Source organism: Oncorhynchus masou, chromosome 29 (genome assembly GCF_036934945.1).
Source record: "Oncorhynchus masou masou isolate Uvic2021 chromosome 29, UVic_Omas_1.1, whole genome shotgun sequence".
NCBI lineage: Eukaryota > Metazoa > Chordata > Actinopteri > Salmoniformes > Salmonidae > Oncorhynchus > Oncorhynchus masou.
The window spans coordinates 28,544,901-28,565,942 of record NC_088240.1 but is presented as its reverse complement, the minus strand read 5'-3'; the positions used below and the strand labels follow the sequence as shown (position 1 = coordinate 28,565,942).

General features: G+C 41.8%; 1 protein-coding gene across 5 annotated transcripts in view; it reads right to left on the bottom strand.

The window, feature by feature from the left end:
- Nucleotides 1-165: 165 nt before the first annotated feature.
- LOC135519287 (unconventional myosin-Ib-like) overlaps nucleotides 166-21,042 on the bottom strand; it is a 139,796-nt gene continuing 118,919 nt past the window's right edge. Inside the window, exons 19-31 of one of the 5 annotated variants that reach the window (XM_064944435.1) lie at nucleotides 15,653-15,802; nucleotides 11,264-11,332; nucleotides 11,075-11,161; nucleotides 10,607-10,693; nucleotides 7,230-7,316; nucleotides 5,946-6,032; nucleotides 4,818-4,892; nucleotides 4,337-4,465; nucleotides 3,969-4,075; nucleotides 3,643-3,775; nucleotides 3,159-3,311; nucleotides 2,717-2,847; nucleotides 166-2,500 (exon numbers count right to left, since the gene is read on the bottom strand). In XM_064944435.1, the coding sequence (XP_064800507.1) occupies nucleotides 2,371-2,500; nucleotides 2,717-2,847; nucleotides 3,159-3,311; nucleotides 3,643-3,775; nucleotides 3,969-4,075; nucleotides 4,337-4,465; nucleotides 4,818-4,892; nucleotides 5,946-6,032; nucleotides 7,230-7,316; nucleotides 10,607-10,693; nucleotides 11,075-11,161; nucleotides 11,264-11,332; nucleotides 15,653-15,802 (1,425 nt within the window). In that variant the 3' untranslated portion in view covers nucleotides 166-2,370. The remainder of the gene's footprint in view (nucleotides 2,501-2,716; nucleotides 2,848-3,158; nucleotides 3,312-3,642; nucleotides 3,776-3,968; nucleotides 4,076-4,336; nucleotides 4,466-4,817; nucleotides 4,893-5,945; nucleotides 6,033-7,229; nucleotides 7,317-10,606; nucleotides 10,694-11,074; nucleotides 11,162-11,263; nucleotides 11,333-15,652; nucleotides 15,803-21,042) is intronic. The other 4 variants (XM_064944431.1, XM_064944433.1, XM_064944432.1 and 1 more) reach the window with 4 other exon arrangements.

Sequence of the window (21,042 nt, the reverse complement as noted above, 5' to 3'; positions counted from 1 at the left end):
GCTCGAAAGTTCAGAAAGTGTATTACTTGAGTTTGATGGATATAAGATACAATTAACATGTTGTTTGTTTGTGTATCCCCCCTCCAATGGTTAACGGTCGATGGCTGGTAATGCTTACTGGGAAACATCCGTTTTGAGAGATCATAAACTGAACTGATGCACATATGCATTCAAAACCAACAAAATCAAAGTAGTCCATTTATTTATTGCTTTTTTAATTTGAAAAGCATTACTGGTAAATTTGTTACATTGAGGACTGAAACACTTCCATGTTCTCCATCTCGCAGCGCAGGTTACATTAGGCACACAACAAGAATGCATACATCGAGTTTATTTTCGTATTTTACTTCAAATACAAACACAGAGGTGGTTATAGCAAACTGCATTGAAATCTCAAACTGTACAGAACTGAGAAGCACAAACATGCATTGACTCAGTTCAACATCTTCCCCCGTGGAAGGAAAAAACAACAATAATTCCTCAAGTCCACCTGTGGAATAACAAAAACATGTAAAAAAGTTATTTATTTTAAGGTACACCAGTAATCTATAGGTGTGTGATCTAGAGCAGTTTGGCTGACCTTCCACCTCCACATTGTCACCACCAGAGAACCCATTGGTTTAACCTTGAAGTCAACAGTACAAAACCCCCCACTAAAACATCCCGATAAAGAATATCATTAAATATACTTCCAAATAGAGCAATGACTGAAGTGACATTGGCTTGTGTGTGTGTAAAGTATATCACATTCATACACAGGCAGAGCAGACAGTGAAGCTGTGATTGCTAAATTTCTGAAAAAACTTCCCAAGAATATACTACATGGCCATACGCATAATCCCAAGAAAAACACTGCATTTATTATTAGCCAGAGTGGGGCTACAAAATATATATATAACAGCCCACATTGCAATGGCAAATATAGATAGATATTTCTGCAGCACAGCAATAAGAGACCTAGCATGAGGACACTATAATTTATCCATACATACTCCATCCATGCTGGGTCTGTTTTAGCATGTACAGTTGATGTGTATGATACAGTGAGTGAGTGAGTGAGTGTTTCTCTACAGCATGCGTTTGAGAAATGTCAGTCGCAGAAAGTAGGACTCAATCTTATGTCCTGTCTGTTGCCATGCTGCATTCCTCTTACTATTTTATTACTCTCATGCCAAAGGGTGGAGGGATGCTTGAGATGGTGTAGCCTAGCCTAGGCAGCGTTGAAGGCAAAGAGTTCCATTTCCCTTCAATTTCAAACAAGAGGACCATTGAAAACAAGCAGCATTGTGGCTCTAAAAAGACTGATCAGCATTTAATCTGGGATAGTTATCAAGGTAGACTTGGGAACCATCTCAATTCCTGTGGTAAAGTTTAGAGATGTAAAGTACTTTAAGGACAACTGGAAAGTGAGAAAAGTGTGCAGTGTTTTCAAATAAAGTCTTGGTCCTGGTTGATTGAGGCCCCCTTTCAACTTTTCTTTGGCATTTACTTATAAACTGAGTAGGGACCCTTCAACTTTTTGTTTTTTTTGTGAGTGTCCAAGACCTGACTAGATGACTACAGATGGATACATGTAGCACGTCATGGCACCTCACAGAGTAGGGCGGCTGAATGGCACACAGGGGTTTTTTGGATACTAAGTGGTTGACAATCCATCACTTGGCAAATCACATTTGACAAGTGTTGATTCTTGTACTTGACCACCCACTGTAGTCATTTGTGTAGGTGTCAGCAAAGGAAAACAAAAACAACCCAGATAATATTTTGACTATTAATCACCATCTTTTCAAATTTTAACTCACCCAGGTGAACATTACAAGTGCAGTCATAGTTTAACTTTCAGAGCAATCCTGAAAGCTCTCTGGTCATCGTTGATCTATTGAGTTGCCATTTCAGAGCTTAAACAGATAAACCGATGAGGACCCAAATCTAGTGCAGGGGTGTGTCTTGTCAGCACTTTCTTTCGTTGCCCTTTACAGATCTCGGAACATGGGTATGGCTTGATACCACACCACACAGCCTCCATATTAGCTTTCCCAAGCTCAACAATCAGTATCATCTGACTGGAGATATCTTGTGCTCCATTGACAAGAGAGCACTTATTTTTTTTCACCCACATCTTTTAAAACTAGTAAAACATATATTCTCTCCTATAACCCTATCGCCATGCAATCCTATGGGTCTTTCACTCTCTACCAAAAGTGTCAGCGCAGTTAAATATTACAGTGATGCAAGGATTCTGAATAGAGGAATCAACAACAAAACACAAAAAGCAGAGTAATTGCACAGTCATTGGGGGGCGGGGGCTGGAGTTTAGGCCTGATTGTGAACTGTCATGACAACTAAGTATTATAGGAGGCTTTGTCATCTCTATGGTGATGGCACAGACACCTCCAGTAGGCGGTTGTTCTTGCGTTTGCAGGCAGCACTGTTTCCGTTCTTAGGCCCCCCCTGGATGAACTTCACACACACCTTGTCCTGCTTGAACTGCACCAGGAACCTGCCAGAGACACAGAGGAAGTAGGATAAGAAACCATCTGACATCACGGGATTTAATTACACTGATCCCAGATCTGTTTTTGTAAACGTAACAATGAGTAGAGGTAGTTGGCAATACATTACAAACACATCTGGGACCAGGCCAGGATTTGACTAAGAGAAACAACAGCAGCATTGCAACATAAAGTCAATATGGCGATGTGTCTCCGGTTCTTACTCGTCTGAGATGTCAATGTTGATCTGGTCCCTGTCTGCAGCAGTGGTCCCTATGCGGTGGAGTTTGGTGATGATCTCTATAAGATGCTCACTGCTCAGCAGGAAGTCACCTTTGGAAGCTGAAGCAGAGCCCTATGGGTAAAAAACACAGAGGGGTGTTAGTCTTTTCAATCTCAATATGCCTACCCAATCTTTCTATGGTTAGCCCTTAACGTTACACTAACAGTTATGAATCAGGACATGACTAATATAATTAGACACACAGCGGGGCTAAACTGGTTGAAATTCCATCATTAGAACCAGTTTGCAACCAGTGGATTTATGCAGCAAGCAAAGCAGATTCATTTCAACCAGCTTTGGCTACTGCGTTTTCGATCGCTGGATGATGTCCATATGTAAATGCATCACAGTGGAGCTGGAGTGGTCTCCCTCCCCTCCATCACCTCTTTGAGCTTGAGGGCGAAGAAGCCGTCACTCTGTGTGCTGACCGACACGCTAGCGAGGTCTGGCAGCGGCACGCTGGCCTTCACCTGGCCAGTCTTCTGGTCAGCCAGGACAAAGTTGCTTTTGGTCAGCAGGAAGAGCCTCGGCGACCCCTGTAACAAGGACAGACTAGGTTTAATATGGCAAGAATTTGGTAACACTATTTTACAGTAGAGAAATCACCATTTCATCACCAATCGCATTTATACGGTGGTAGTGGTATAAAAACATAGGTAGGCTGAATCTGTCAAATATAAAACATTAGCTTTCCTTTGACTACTGTACAGCATAGTTACAGATATCCTCTAATAATAAAGCTATGACTGAAGAGTTTGGTCCATATAAACTGTGTTCAGGCCTGTTAGACTGTTGACTCCCTCAGGCTTCAGTACAGTTACATGAACAGATTTTGTTGAGGTAAGGCACTTTGAGAAAGGTACTTGCCTTGCCGTTGGCCCTGTTGATCTTGTTCACCAGGTCAGCCAGTAGCACCTTCTCCTCCATAGCACTGTTCAGCTTCTGGTACTTGGGGTTCTTCTGGATCTCCAGATAGTCTCCCTTGAAAGGCTGGCTGACACTAAACAATAATAATGCATTTTATATAGCGCTTTTAACGGACACAAGGATGCAACAGAGCGGAACTCACAGCAATGCATTGATTATACTCAGGAAAAAGGAGCTAAAATGGCTGCTAGTAAAATTTGCTTGCACCATTAGCTTCACATCAAACATCATGTAATAAGTGAATCAAGGAGGGAAATATGTTATACCTGCTGGGGTACAGAGCCTTCTTGTCCTTGAAGATCTCACTGGCCTCAAGTTTCTCCTCATACACAGCCTTCTTCTCCTCTGTGAACTGGCCCCGGTATTTCTTGCACTGATAATTCAAAATATACATCATCAAATCCCTGGGAAGTTTGTTGTATTGATGTCCCTCAAACTATAAACTATAAAGCCAGTGGGAAAAGCTGGTTGTACATTAGTACAACCAGTTTACAACAAGGTTGTAATCTGTTAATAATGACATCCTAGCAACCAGATGTGTCTGCTGGGTAGTGGCATATACAACAACTTGACCCTTTGACCTGTAAGATCAGTGATGCCCCCTTGAAAGAACAGCCAAAGATAACAAACTAACCCTCCAGAGGTGGAAGATCCTCCTGAGCTGAGTGTGAGCTCCCTCCAGGAAGCCATAAGGCTTTGCCGGCCAGTTGTTGTCCATAGGGGACATTGTAGTGGTCTTCAGACCAAGGAAGTACTTCTGCATCTGGAGGGAGAGGGAGACAGGCATATATTCAATACCTCCCTTTCAGACTTGGATTACTGTTGACATTCAGGAACATAGAACTTTGGTCTCCTGGACAAAGTTTAAGCCTAATCCAAGAAGCATGTTCAATGGAGATTCTCCATTTAATGTGATTTTTACTCCAGCACAAAGCTTAATCTGTGTCCGGGAAACCATCCCTTAGTGATTCAAATGGACACTACCCATCAGTGCTTAAAGGGATACTCGACTAATTCATTCTAGCCTTGTCCCAGATCTGATTGTGTGGACTTGCCAACTCGGCAAGACCGCATAAATAGATCTGGCACCAGGCTACATTCACGCTTCAACTTACGATTCTTTGGATGGTGAAGTCGTAGATCTTCTTGCCAGCGTTGGCCCTAAAGAACTTCCTGTACTCCCGGCGGACCTGTAACCAAGGAGACAACTGGCCGTCAATCATCCATCCCAACAGTGATCTGATTTGAGGCATGGGGCCAATAGAGAAGAGATTACAGTGGTGATGACTATAGCAACAGGCAGACGTAGTTAGTTACAATGAACTCAAGCAACATCATACAAACAAAGGGAGGGAAAATCTGTTGAGCACTCAACTCAAATCAGAATGGGACTTTCTCCTAAATGTTTTTTTTTCTGAAAATGAGATGTTACATAGTTAATATTGAGGTGGTCAATTTAAAGCACACGGATTGGAGTCGACAGGTTTTAACAGGTTCTGTGAGCTGCTCTGATGTGCAAAGGTGACATGCACATTATGCAGTCAATTAATGTGATGACAGGAATGGGGCCACTCAGACTACAGTAATACATGAGAAAAGGACTGGAGAATGGAGTAGATATAGCATCAGACAACAAGACCTATAGAGGGTTAGAGATGTTGATGGTTACACAGCTTATCATGCACATGATGCAGACAGGACATACAGCAATTGTTAGAGACAGACAGACATCCATCCATGTCAGTCAGGGTCAGTAGTGCCTTTGACCTCTCTGTTAAGAGGCTGCAGTCTTCAAGAACGAGCAAAAAAAAAGAGCATCTGTGAATGAATTATAACCAACCATAGCCAGCTTATCTAAAGCCCTGCTGGCCTCATGGAGAGAGCAGGATAGACGTACATTACACCTCATTGTACATCTTAATAACGTAATGTGTGTCACTGCAGGGATACAGGAGGGGAGGGTAGGAGGGCATATCCTTTGGTACTGGACTGTCCAGATATCAAATCAGTCACTCTGGAGCTCACATGCATGAACTGTGTCATCGCTGTGTGGTTGGTCCCGAGCTATGATAGGCTGAGGCTGACTGCATGTGGGTCCTGTGAAGTGTGCCTACCCCTCCAACACCAAAGACCAGGGAGTGGCTGAGAGGGTAAGGGGTGATTGGTTAGGGTAGAAAGGAGTGGCTGGTTAGGCTAGAAGGGTGGCTGGAGGGTAGGGAAGGCTGGGCAATGGGCAGGTATACCTGGAGTCCCAGCCAGTAGGCCCAAATGATGGCGACGGCGTGCTTACGCCTGGCCTCCTCCTTCAGGCGCCTCAGCTCCCTGCGTGCCTTTTGGGAAGAAGGGAAGAAAGAGAGGGAAGGAACGAACGATTGAAAGGAGGGAATAATAGACTGATATGGAGGAAGAGACACTGCCCTGTGTGAGGAAACATGTCACACGAGCCCTGTCTAGTTACCAAGATCCTGAAGACGATTTAACCAACTATGGGAAGAATGCAATTATCATGAAATATACATTATAATAATGCTGTAGTTTGATTATGTACTGTACATCAACTAATATTTTTGATTGAAACAGACATGGCTCTGTTGGCCAAGAGCAAAGTACAAAGCTCAAGGTAAGTCCATCAGGAGGTCTCTCCAACGTTCCATACACTGCACTGCACACTGAGAAAACAAAATGCTGCAAGCATCAAGGAATCAGCAAGCAAGGAGGTGTAGCATGCAATTTATGATGAGAACAGCATGCAGAAAGAAAGAAAGAAAGAGAGTAGACATCCTGCAGATAGAGGTTGCAAAAGGTGAGGCATGGGCCTCAGGGAGGAACCGAAACACACCTAAACATCCTGACCTTTGGTAAGAAGAACTCAAAGCCAGGATAGCGGAGTGTGAGTGTTTGGGTGGTTTGGGGTAGGGCAGGCAGAGTGTTTATCCAAGGTTCCAGACACTGTGTGTGATGCCAGTCTAGTGCCTGTCAACATCCCCCTGCCTTCCTCGCCCCCCTCCCGGTGTCAGTCTGGATCAGCTATAATCCATCAGGCTGCACAGCAAAGAGGCTTAAGTGACTGTATCTTTACCCCAACCCTCCCCTCCCCCACCCTTAGCCCTTGCGCCCAGGCCTGTCCATTATCTACCTGAACCAAGGGCCATCAGAACTCCAGTCATCTATCTCTAGATCTCTTCCATTAAACCATTAAAGACTAAACAGCAGCTAGCTTGGCTGAGAGAGCCAGCATGGGTGTTTGGGGTCTTGCTCTAGTCCAGTAGGCTAAGTAACCCCCCGCAATTCTGTTTTAACATGCAATGGGACATTGGATGAGGGGTTCGTATGGCACTTTGTCATGCAATATAAATGGGATGGGTGGTGGTAATGGGGAGGATAGCTAGAGAGACATTCGCAGTCTCTCCAGACTATTGTTTAGCTAATGCAGGGGTCTGGCATCTGTCTGGTTGGATCTGATGGAGAAATGGCAGGCGGGCGGCAGGATATGGATGGATATTGTTTACAGGCTTCTTTCCAAATACCTTGGTCCCCTGCCAGCCGGTCCAAATGACAGACACGGCATGCTTTTCTCGCGCCGCCACCTTTAGATACCGCAGTTCTCTCCGAGCCTGGGGAAGTGGTGGGGTTGGATTTAGTGTGTTTTGGGAGGTATATACCCATTGGGATAGGCGTTGGTATAAACAAGAAGCAGACGAACAGCAATATGTAGCCTACCCGGCACTGAAGTAGCATAAAGATGAAAAGATTAAGACAATGGAGGAAACATTAGCTACCATTTGGAGCTTATGACTGAGTGATCACTAGTAATCAGAATAACTTTAGAGTGCTCTTCGAGCATTGATGGCCTGATAAATCCTACCCCTGCAAACCTAACTAAATGTGATGAATATGCGGCATATTTCAGATAAACATTAGGCTGGGTATCAGTCAAGCAAGACCTGATGAGAAGTTTGATGATATGTTTCCTAGCCTACCACAAAGGCACTATGGATTTATTTTCCCTGCTTGACACAGACAGACATGCTCAGGAAAGTGATATCACAACTTAAGGCCTTCTACCTGCCTTCTGGATTCTATCCCACCACCACCTTCTTCAAATCCACATTTAATTGTATATCAGAAAGCTATACAAGCTATTGTTAATCACTCCCTGTCCATTGGCACTTCCCCCACTGCACTAAAAACTGCTACGGTAAAACCTCTTCTGAAGAAAAATAGTCTAGATTCTTCAGCTCTCAGCAATTTTCAGCCAATCTCCAACCTTCCATTCTTAAGCAAAATGGAGAAATAGGTTTTCAAACAGATAATTCTTTTCAAAAGTCAACTACATTATTGAAAAATTGCAATCTGTTTTTTGTGCCCACCACAGCACAGAGACTGCCTTAGTTAAAGTGGTAAATGAGCCACCACAGATGTCAAACAGCTCTCATTGTGCTCTTGGATTTAAGTGCTGCATTCAACCCTGTTGAAAATGATGTCCTTCTGGACAGGTGGGTTGGTTTCTCCAGTCAAGTTCTAAATTGGTTTAGGACCCATTTAACCGGTCAAGAGTTTGTCACCCTTGGTGAACATAATTCAGAGAAAATACATAGCACATGACATTTTACAAGGTTCAATTTTGGGTCCGGTACTGTTCAGTTTATATACATTAACCCGTGGCAGTGTTATCAGAAAGCACAGCATTGACATTCCCTGCTACACAGACAATACACAACTTTATATTTCTCTGTGACCAGAGGATGTTAGCACCACAGATACATTATTAGACTGTATTAGTGATTTAAATACTTGGATGGCTCACAACTTCCTCCAGCTAAATCAAGACAAGACTGAGGTACTTATTGTTGGCGCTAAAGCACAGAGAGAATTCTGGCTTTAATTCACGGTCAATAAAGATAAAACAGGTTAAAAAAAACCTAGGTGTTTTTTTAGATTCTGAACACAATTTTGAATCCCACATTAGCAATGTGACCAAAATAGCTTTTTACCACCTGAGGAACATTGCCATGGTGCCGCCGTTTCTCCACGTTTTTATTACAAGCCGGTTTCACTACTGTAATGCTCTCCTGCCTGGTCTACCCAAGAAAGCCATTGGTCAACGAAAGCCATTGGTCAACTGCAAAACATACAGAATGCTGCAGCACGGATACTGACCAAGACCAGACGGAGAGCACACAGTACACAGGTTTTAAAGTCTCTGCACTGGCTGCCTGTGAGTTTCAGAATTCATGTTAAGATTATTTTATTGATTTTTAAATCAATACACGATTGTGCACCCCAATACATGTCAGACATACTTTTAAATTATGTACCCCTGAGGACGTCTGGCACTGGCCTTTTAACTATCGCAAAGCCTGGGACCAAGAGGCATGGTGGCAGCCTTTAGTTATTATGACCCTAGCCTCTGGAACAGCCTGCCAGAGATCCTGAGGGGGGACAAAACTGGACAACGTAAGAGGGATCATAAAACACACCTTTTTAGCTTGGCTTTTCCTTAGGGTACTTTTTAGTCGTTCAATTTTTGATATTATTTTGTTTTTTAATCCTCTTGTGTTTGGTGTGTAGTAAATACTTGTTTTTGTTTTTCCTGTGACACACATTGCGTTGCATTCCATGTCTGAAATGTGCTGTGGAAATAAAGCTTGATTTGATGAACTAGCAACATTAGTACAAAAGTCCAGGTTTTCCTGAAGTACACCGAAATTAATTGTATCCGATAGTATCTGATTGATTATATTCATTAAACTTTGTGACTACTTGGCATGGTCTGTTTTAGTACAACAGCTCACATAACTCACTGACACCACTCCAATTCAGTGCCAGTTACAGTGGGCTTTGCCCAGTCTAAGAAACTAGACTAGATCCACCAATCAGATGGGACGATTAGTCGATAAATTAAGCCACACGTGACTGCTTTGGTCATGCAACATGTAGCAACACATGATCTTTGACGATTACCTGGTAAGTGTGGCTGTAAAGCCTTTAGATAAGATCATGCAGAGTTACAAAATAGTTATAAAGGTTGAGTTGATCTGCATCTCTTGTTGTTAAATGTACATAAAACATGACATGTTGTGCATGGACTGTTTTAAAGGATTATATGTTGCCTCTAAAACATATAACACCTTAAAAGTCCATAAAGCGCTAATGGTGGTATGTGCTATGACCATTAGGCTATATGATCTGAAGATACCTAGCAGGGTTGGCCCAATTCCATTTATATTCAAATCAATTCAGTAAGTAAACCAAATTCCAAATGTTCCTCATTGAAAAGCATTGAAGAGAATTGGAATTTCAGTGTACTTCCTGAATTGACTGGAATTTAAGTGGAAATGACCCTAACCTTGCTCTTTGTGTTTCTGTAATGGCACACGGAATACAGTCTATTCTCAGCACAGTCCTCAGAATTATTACATCAAAGTGAACACATGATATTCATTCTGATTGGGTACTGTACGTCCATTATCATGTACTATCCGTCATGTCGCTCATAAAAACAGATTACAGAGGAATGCAACGACAATGACATCAAGAAAACAACAGACATAGACATGGGAATGGAAAGGAGAATTGTGTTGTGGGACTTGCAGTTGTTCCTACAGAGAGAATGTAAGAGAGGCTCCATAACAGTAACAGAGGACCTACAAACAGACGTTTAAATAGATGTTAGTGGGATAAGGTTAGCCACCCAATATTCCTCAAATGACACCTATTAAAGGGACAATACAACAGATGAGTCAATCACCAGACACTGGTTAGGGACGCTAGTGGACCAATGGGACAATGGAGGGACGATGACAAGCCATTCAATTGGTCAGTTTCAAGAGGAGGGATGGGACAAGGGGTATGACGGACAGCTGGGATGGCAAAACACGACAACGGCAACCGGCTTAAATACCTTGGTCCCCTGCCAGTATGCCCATATGACAGACACGGCACGCTTATTCCGCGCCTCCGACTTTAGGCGCCGCAGCTCCATCCGAGCCTGGTGGTGGCCGGGAGGGTGGAAGGATGGAGGGAGGAGAGTGGAGGTTAGGAGGGAACAATTAGAGAGAGGGGAGGAAGAGAGTAAAAAATAGTGTGAGAAAAGCAGCGGTGGTAAGATCAGCGACAGTAGAAGACCAGAAGGAAAAAGCTGTGAAATTGCTCTAGTTTAGCTCTCAGTATAGCTGGGAGACCTGAGCAGAGCCATGTCTTATAATACTGTATTTCCTTACCTGGCTTTATGGCAGATAAACCTTGTAAAAGCAAAAGGCAGTGGATGTCCATAATCAGCAGCTCATCCATTTCCTCCCAATATCATTCTACAATTGTCTTTACATTGTCTAATCATTATGTTGAAATCAGTTAGTGTTTGAGCCAGTACCTGAGTCCCGTGCCAGTACGCTGCAATGGTAGTCACAGCCTCCTTGCATCTCTTCTCGTATTTCAGTTGCCGCAAGATGTTGCGGGCCTGGAGAAAAAAAACATTTTTTAAACATGCCTTTACTACAGCGTTATCACAGGAAAACATGCTTTCTTATACTGTTTGACTGGTATGTGGACATGGACATACCTTCCACCCTCTGATGAAGGACTGCATCACTAGTGTAGCACTCTTGATCTTCTGATATTTATTTTGTTGCTGCAACAGGGGAAGGAAAAAAACACTGAGCTTAACTGACAAGTAAGATTGAACTACGGGCATCTAAGCTCTATAGCCACCATATTAGGGATGCGCATCTTTCTAGTTTCAAGACGATTTGATATGCATCTAGATACATGGGCTCCGATACGACGCAGGAAAGAAACATTTTAGCATCAAACGATTCAGTGCGATTTGGTTGAATTAATTTCCATTTCAAAATCAAATCTGCTGCTGATGGATGAGCTGGGCCTCTCTGTGCTGGATCTGTCTGAACTGACTGTGTGTGTGTGTGTGTGTGTGTGTGTGTGTGTGTGTGTGTGTGTGTGTGTGTGTGTGTGTGTGTGTGTATAAGATATGTACACTACCATTCAAAAGTTTGGGGTCACTTAGAAATGTCTTTTTTGTTTTTTAAAGAAAAGCAGATTTTTCTTGTCCATCAAAATAACATCAAATTGATCAGAAATAGGGTGTAGACATTGTTAATGTTGTAAATTATAATTGTAGCTGGAACACCAGTAAATACATCAACAGTGAAGAGGCAACTCCGGGATGCTGGCCTTCTAGGCAGAGTTGCAAAGAAAAAGCCATATCTCAGACTGGCCAACAAAAAGCAAAGATTAAGATGGACAAAAGAACACAGGCACTGGACAGAGGAACTCTCCCTAGAAAGGCCAGCATCCCGGAGTCGCCTCTTCACTGTTGATGTATTTACTGGTGTTTTGCAGGTACTATTTAATGAAGCTGCCAGTTGAGGACTTGTGAGCCATCTGCTTCTCAAACTAGACACCCTAATGTACTTGTCCTCTTGCTCAGTTGTGCACCGGGGCCTCCCACTCCTCTTTCTCTTCTGGTTAGAGACAGTTTGCGCTGTTCTGTGAAGGGAGTAGTACACAGCATTGTATGAGATCTTCAGTTTCTTGGCATTTTCTAGCATGGAATAGCCTTCCTTTCTCAGAACAAGAATAGACTGATGAGTTTCAGAAGAATGTTCTTTGTTTCTGGACATTTTGAGCCTGTAATCGAACCCACAAATGCTGATGCTCCAGATACTCAACTAGTCTAAAGAAGGCCAGTTTTAATGCTTCTTTAATCGGAAGAACAGTTTCCAGCTGTGCTAACATAACTGCAAAATGGTTTTCTAATGATTAATTAGCCTTTTAAAATGATTAACTTGGATTAACTAACACAACATGCCATTGGAACAGGAGTAATGGTTGCTTATAAAATGGGCCTCTGTATGACTAAAAAGATATTCCATTAACTTCTTCGAGATAGGGGGCGCTTTTTTAATTTTTGGATAAAAAACGTTCCTGTTTTAAACAAGATATTTTGTCACGAAAAGATGCTCGACTATGCATCTAATTGACAGCTTCGGAAAGAGAACACTCTGACGTTTCCAAAAGTGCAAAGATATTATCTGTGAGTGCCCCAGAACTAATGCTACAGGCGAAACCAAGATGAAACTTCATACAGGAAATGGTCCAGATTTTGAATGCGCTGTGTTCCAATGTCTCCTTATATGGCTGTGAATGCGCCAGGAATGAGCCTGCACTTTGTCGTTTCCCTAAGGTGTCTGCAGCATTGTGACGTATTTGTAGGCATATCATTGGAAGATTGACCATAAGAGACTACATTTACCAGGTGTCCGCCCGGTGTCCTCCGTCGAAATTATTGCGTAATCTCCAGCTCCATGCGCGTTTCCATTTTCTTCAGAGGAGAAAGTCAACTGCCACAAATGATTTATCATCGATAGATATGTGAAAAACACCTTGAGGATTGATTCTAAACAACGTTTGCCATGTTTCAGTCGATATTATGGAGTTAATTTGGAAAAAAGTTTGCGTTGTAATGACTTAATTTTCGTTTTTTTTTCTTACCCAAACGTGATGAACAAAACGGAGCGATTTGTCCAACACAAATAATCTTTTTGGAAAAACTGAACATTTGCTATCTAACTGAGAGTCTCCTCATTGAAAACATTGAAGTTCTTCAAAGGTAAATGATTTTATTTGAATGCTTTTCTTGTTTTTGTGAAAATGTTGCCTGCTGAATTCTAGGCTTAATGCTATACTAGCTATACTCTTACACAAATGCTTGTTAAGCTATGTTGTTGTTAACCTCTTACACTTATGGTGGCGCTATTTCATTTTTGGAAGAAAAACGTTCCCGTTTTAAACAAGATACTTTGTCACAAAAAGATGCTCGACTATGCATATAATTGCTACTGTTCGAAAGAAAACACTCTGACGTGTCCAGAAATACAAATATCTTCTCTGTGCGTGCCCTAGAACGTGAGCTTCAGGCAAAACCAAGATGACTTGGCATCCAGGAAATGACAAGGATTTTTGAGGCTCTGTCTTTCATGATCTCCTTATATGGCTGTGAACGCAAGAGGAATGAGTCTGCCCTTTCTGTCGTTTCCCCAAGGTGTCTGCAGCATTGTGACGTATTTGTAGGCAGATCGTTGGAAGATTGATCATAAGAGACCACATTTACCACGTGTCCGCCCGGTGTCCTGCGCCGAAATTGGTGCGCAAAAGTCACCTGCCAGTATTTTTCTATGGGGCAGAGAGAGAAGCAAGCTTCCAAGAACTGCATGTCAATGAAGAGATATGTGAAAAAACACCTTGAGGATTGATTCCAAACAACGTTTGCCATGTTTCGGTCGATATTATGTAGTTAATCCGGAAAAAGTTTCACGTTGTAGGTGACTGCATTTTCGGTTCGTTTCGGTAGCCAGGCGCAATGTAGAAAACGGAACGATTTCTCCTACACACAGACGCTTTCAGGAAACACTGCGCATTTGGTATGTGGCTGGGAGTCTCCTCATTGAAAACATCAGAAGCTCTTCAAAGGTAAATGATTTTATTTATTTGGTTATCTGGCTTTTGTGAAAATGTTGCGTGCTACATGCTACACAAAATGCTATGCTAGCTTTGCATACTCTTACACAAATTAGTCAATTTCTATGGTTCAAAAGCATATTTTGAAAATCTGAGATGACAGTGTTGTTAAGAAAAGGCTAAGCTTGAGAGCAAACGCATTATTTTAATTTTATTTGCGATTTTCAGAAATCGTTAACGTTGCGTTATGCTAATGAGCCTGAGGCTTAGTCACAATCCCGGATCCGGGATGGGGAGTTTCAAGAGGTTAACAAAAGGCTAAGCTTGAGAGCAAATATATTTATTTCATTTCATTTGCGATTTTCATGAATAGTTAACGTTGTGTTATGGTAATGAGCTTGAGGCTATAAACAGGATACCAGATAGCTCGTCGCAAGAGGTTAAAAATCTGCCGTTTCCAGCTACAATAGTCATTTACAACATTAACAATATATACACTGTATTTCTCATCGATTTGATGTTATTTTAAATGGACAAAATAAAAGTGCTTTTCTTTCAAAAACAAGGACATTCCTAAGTGACCCCAAACTTTTGAACGGTAGTATATATGATGTATATAGATACCTGAGCGGAGCCATAAGGGAAACTGGGCCTCTACCACCCCACTACCAGTTATAGCCATTGACATAGACAATTAATATATAGCAGAACTTTGGATTTCACCCACGTCTCATAATCAAATGGTTTTGACAACTCATTTGGAGTGAGCTTCTCTTCTTCGATCATGCAGTGCGGGCAGCAAAAGCAATTTCTGTACTTATGAAATTATCATCTGTAAGCTCTATATCTAAAAATGACCATATGCACTGATTGTTTCAAGCAAAACTACTGATGGTGAACCTGAACAATTAAAATAAAATAGAATGTAGCCTAAACCCCGATCAGCATATAGCCTACCTATAGCCAGATGAGAGTTGTGTCCATGGCGATAGCTTAGGCTACCTTTATTCAGATAAAACACCATTTTCAACAGCGCATTTGATCAAAATAACCAAGCAAATTACATTGGTTGCCACTCAACTAATAAAGCATAATATTGCACAAGCCATTTTACAAACATTTGAACGCTGATCAAGAATAGGCCTACATCTTGTTGGTCAGTGCGCGAAGCTGTTCACACCAAGCAGTTTGACTAGGCTACTGATATTACCAAGGGTTGTTCGTGGTTACAACATGGTTACATGAGAGAGGATGCAGTTGTCACAAAATATGCTATTTTCTGAAGGTAGAAAGTAATTTGAGTAAAACATTTTAGTGAACCACCGATCTGTAACAATCTATTTTCTGACCGATGCATGTTATATTCGGATCAGATTGTGCTCCCACAGACGGATGCCCTCATATCTTAAACATTTGAACCGGCATGACGTTCTGTATGTGTTCGTGTGTGCATAGTAGAGACAAGCTAACTCACTGCATATCTGCGGTACCAGGCTGCCACCACCACCTGGCTCTTCTTCAGCAGCAGAAAGTGAGTACGAGACTTCCACCCCCGGTAGATCTTCTGGATCAGGGTGGCCAGGTCCTCCAGACACGCCCTCCTCCTCTCTTCCAGAGTGAACAGCTGGGGACACAGGAAGAAGGCATCAAGAGGGTGATGGTATTCTAGTAGATGTTAATGTTTCTAAGAACACCACCATAGTCTGAACAATTTAGGAATAAGAAAACTATTTTCATTGAGACAGGATGTCATTTTGGGACAATATTGTGTGGTTCTCAAGATCTTTAGAAAGACAAGGGGCATCTATAGCTGCCCAAACACATTCTCCACCTCAAATACCTTTGCAGACAGAGACCAATCAGGTGAGAGTTTAGTGATCTCGACTAGGCCCCATCCTACCACCACCATGAGTGAACTGTAGCGTCACTCTATACCAGAAACGGAGATACTTAGCTAACCTGGTAAGGTACAGTAGATCAAGGATAAAGGACACAACCCTATGAGATCAGGCTTTACTAGCTTTGTTTAGACTGGCTCCTGGACTGACAAGGTTTCGTTGTTGCACCCACCACTGCATGTTCTTAAAAGCCCATGCTACCATGGAAAATAGGCCGAAATGTTCCTTTTTTCCCATGCTAATGGCCGAGTCGACATAGAATGGATAGAATTGATTAGGGCTGTCCACGCCAAAAAAAAAGATTGGTCAATAGAGTTGTCTGGTCTTTCGACCAATCGTTTGGTCTAAATTTTATATAGACTCACCATATGTTTGAATAAAATCAACTATATGTAGTAGAGGTCGACCGATTAATTGGCATGGCCGATTAATTAGGGGCAATTTCAAGTTTTCATAATCGGTAATCGGCATTTTTGGATGCCGTTTACATTGCATTCCACAAGGAGACTGCGTGGCAGGCTGACTACCTGTTACGCGAGTGCAACAAGGAGCCAAGGAAAGTTGCTAGCTGGCATTAAACTTATCTTATAAAAAACAATCAATCTTCACATAATCAATAGTTGATGATATTACTAGGTTAACTAGCTTGTCCTGCGTTGCATATAATCAATGCGGTGCCTGTTAATTCATCATCGAATCACAGCCTATTTCGCCAAACGGGTGATGATTTAACAAAAGGCACATTCGTGAAAAAAGCACAATCGTTGCACGAATGTACCTGCCACAAACATCAATGCCTTTCTTAAAATCAATACACAGAAGTATATATTTTTTAAACCTGCATATTTAGATAAAAGAAATTCATTTTAGCAGGCAATATTAACTAGGGAAACTGTGTCACTTCTCTTGCAATGTTGTATCTTGAGTTCATTGCACGCAGAGTCAGGGTATATGCAACAGTTTGGGCCGCCTGGCTCGTTGCGAACTAATTTGCCAGAATTTTACGTAATTATGACATAACATTGAAGGTTGTGCAATGTAACAGAAATATTTAGACTTAGGGTTGCCACCCGTTCGATAAAATACGTAACGGTTCTGTATTTCACTGAAAGAACAAACGTTTTGTTTTCGAAATTATAGTTTCCGGATTTGACCATATTAATGACCTAAGGCTCGTATTTCTGTGTGTTATACTATAATTAAGTCTATGATTTGATAGAGCAGTCTGACTGAGCGGTGGTAGGCAGCAGCAGGCTCGTAAGCATTCATTCAAACCTTACTGCGTATGCCAGCAGCTCTAAGCAATGCTTGATCACAGCACTGTTTATGACTTCAAGCCTATCAACTCCTGAGATTAGTCTGGCAGTACTAAAGTGCCTATAAGTACATCAAATAGTCAAAGGTATATGAAATACAAATGGTACAGAGAGAAATAGTCGACGCCACATAATTCCTATGATAACTGCTTTACTGGGAATATTAAAGACCTGGGAATATTGAACCACCAGCTTTCAAATGTTCTGAGAAAGGAATTTAAACGTTAGCTTTTTTACATGGCACATATTGCACTTTTACTTTCTTCTCCAACACTGTTATTGCTTTATTTAAACCAAATTGAGCATGTTTTATTATTTATTTGAGACCAAATAGATTTTATTTAGTTATTATGTTAAGTTAAAATAAGTGTTCATTGTTCATTCAGAAACTGTCATTATTTCAAATTAGGCCGATTAATTGGTATAGGCTTTTTTTGGTACTCCAATAATCGGAATCGCCGTTGAAAAATCATAATCTGTCGACCTCAAATATGTAGGCAACTGAGCTTGTCTGATGCTTTAAGCACCAGAGATCAATATAGCGTAACCAGAAAAAAAAAAACTTGTTCCCGACCCAACCCCCCTCCTCCTCTCGCTTCTGCTGTCCTCAGATTCTGCTTTCACGCTCCTGATGTTGCCGGTAATAGGCTACACCAGCGTTCGGCAACCTTTTCCATTTGGAGTGCCATGTTATTGTACAGTTTTTACAGATCTGCGTCCCAATTAGGATTTTCACATGCACATTTTTGGTGGAACAGTTTCATTTAATTTACAGTACCAGTCAAAAGTTTGTGCACACCTACTTTATTTTTTACACTGTTATACATTGTAGAATAATAGTGAAGACATCAAAACTATGAAATAACATATATGGAATCATGTAGTAACCCCAAAAAAGTGTCCGAACATATTTTATATTTGACAATCTACAAAGTAGGCACCCTTTGCACACTCTTGGCATTCTCTCAACCAGCTTCACCTGGAATGCTTTTCCAACAGTCTTGAAGGAGTTCTCACATATGCTGAGCACTTGTTGGCTGCTTTTCCTTCACTCTGATGTCCAACTCATCCCAACCAATCTCAATTGGGTTGAGGTGGGGGGGGGGGATTGTGGAGGCCAGGTCATCTGATGCAGCACTCCATCACTCTCCTTCTTGGTCAAATAGCCTTTACACAGCCTGGTGGTGTGTTGGGTCATTGTCCGGTTGAAAAACAAATGGTAGTCCCACTAAGCGCAAACCAGATGGGATGGCACATTCCTGCAGAACAACACCCTCACACCTCCTCCTCAATTATTCACAGTGGGAACCACATATGCGATCATCTGTTCACCTACTCTGCGTCTCAAAAAGACATTGCGGTTTGAACCAAAAATCTCACATTGTCAGCGTCAGTGGTGTATAGGTGAGGATGGAGTCAAGCGCAGGAAACAGAACTGAGTAAAAATAACGTACTTTAGTCTGGAAATATAAACAGTACCATAAATCTACGTAGGGATAACAAACCCTAACACACAAGACTACCACAAAACAGCAACAATCACGCACAAATCATAATGGGAACCAGAGGGTTAAATAGGGAAATAATAATAACATAATGGGAACCAGGTGTGTACAATCAAGACATAACAAATGGAAAAAGAAATGTGGATAGGTGGCAGCTAGAAAGCCGGTGACGACGACCGCCGACCGAACAAAGAGAGGCACCAACTTCAGCGGAAGTCGTGACACACATTTGTATTCATCCGGACAAAGGACAGATTTCCACCAGTGTAATGTCCATTGCTCGTGTTTCTTGCCCCAAGCAAGTCTGTTATTCTTATTGGTGTCCTTTAGTAGTGGTTTCTTTGCAGCAATTCGACCATGAAGCCATGATTCAGGCAGTCTCCTCTGAACAGTTGATGTTGAGATGTGTCTGTTACTTGAACTCTGAAGCATTTATTTGGGCTGCAATTTCTAAGGCGGGTAACTCTAATGAACTTATCCTCTGCAGCAGAGGAAACTCTGGGTCTTCCTTTCCTGTGGCGGTCCTCACGAGAACCAGTTTCATCAGAGCGCTTGGTTTTTGTGACTACACTTGAAGAAACATTCAATGTTCTTGAAATGTTCCGTATTGTCTTAAAGTAATGATGGACTGTTGTTTCTCTTTGCTTATTTGAGCTGTTCTTGCCATAATATGGATTTAGCCTTTTACCAAATAGAGGTATCTTCTGTATACCCCCCCTACCGTGTCACAACACAACTGATTGGCATACCAGTTAATTGAAATGCATTCCAGGTGACTGGAAGCTGGTTGAGAGAATACCAAGAGTGTGCAACGCTGTCATCAAGGCAAAGGGTGGCTACTTTGAAGAACCAAAAATATAAAATATTTATTTAACACTTTTTAGGTTACTACATGATTCTATATGTGTTATTTCATAGTTTTGACGTCTTCACTATTATTCTACAATGTAGAAATAGTCAAAATAAAGAAAAACCCTGGAATGAGTAGGTGTCCAAACCTTTGACTGGTACTGTATAATAAAGTATTCATGTCTCAAAATCAATTTCATGTAGTTAATCAAAATTTGATAAATGAAAATGATAAATCTAAAAGTAACTTCCTTTGCCAACAAATAAAAACATTGCAACACGCAGGTAGAAAATATCCTTTTAAAATGAAATATCCTATGAATCACATTGGTTACGCATGGCCTGTCTGCCAGGAACTTGAAACATTGTATCAACTTGTTCCGCCCAAAGCTCTTGTTCGAGCTCTGGACAGACAGACATTGGGGAAGGCTATTTGTTTAAGGGATAAGAAGTAATCAGACAGGCCTGTTTTATGACGTTTCCATCGGATCCTAGCATGACATTTTTTGCACTTTCATGTCGAGTGGTTGTCGAAAGGTAGCGCATTGGAAAGATATTTCAAATAGGCTACGTTAAGGAACTACCGTCTTCATCGACCTGGCCAAAGCTTTCGACACTGTCAATCACCATATTCTTATGGGCAGACTCAGTAGCTTCGGTTTTTCTAATGACTGCCTTGCCTGGTTCACCAACTACTTTGCAGACAGAGTTCAGTGTGTCAAATCGGAGGGTATGTTGTCCGGTCCTCTGGCAGTCTCTATGGCGGTGTCACAGGGTTCAATTCTCGGGCCAACTCTCTTCTCTGTATACATCAATGATGTCGCTCTCGCTGCTGGTGATTCTTTGATCCACCTCTACGCAGACGACACCATTCTGTATACCTCTGGCCCTTCTTTGGACACTGTGTTAACAAACCTCTAGACAAGCTTCAATGCCATACAACTCTCCTTCCGTGGCCTCCAACTGCTCTTAAATGCAAGTAAAACTAAATGTATTCACTTCAACAAATCTCTGCACGCACCTGCCCACCCGTCCAGCATCACTACTCTGGACGGTTCCGACTTAGAATATGTGGATAACTATAAATACCTAGGTGTCTGGTTAGACTGTAAACTCTCCTTCCAGACTCACATTAAACATCTCCAATCCAAAATTAAACCTAGAATCCGCTTCCTATTTCGCAAAAAAGCATCCTTCACTCATGCTGCCAAACATACCCTCGTAAAACTGACCATCCTACCAATCCTTGACTTTGGCGATGTCATGTCCAAAATGCCTCTCGTTGGCTGGCCCTCG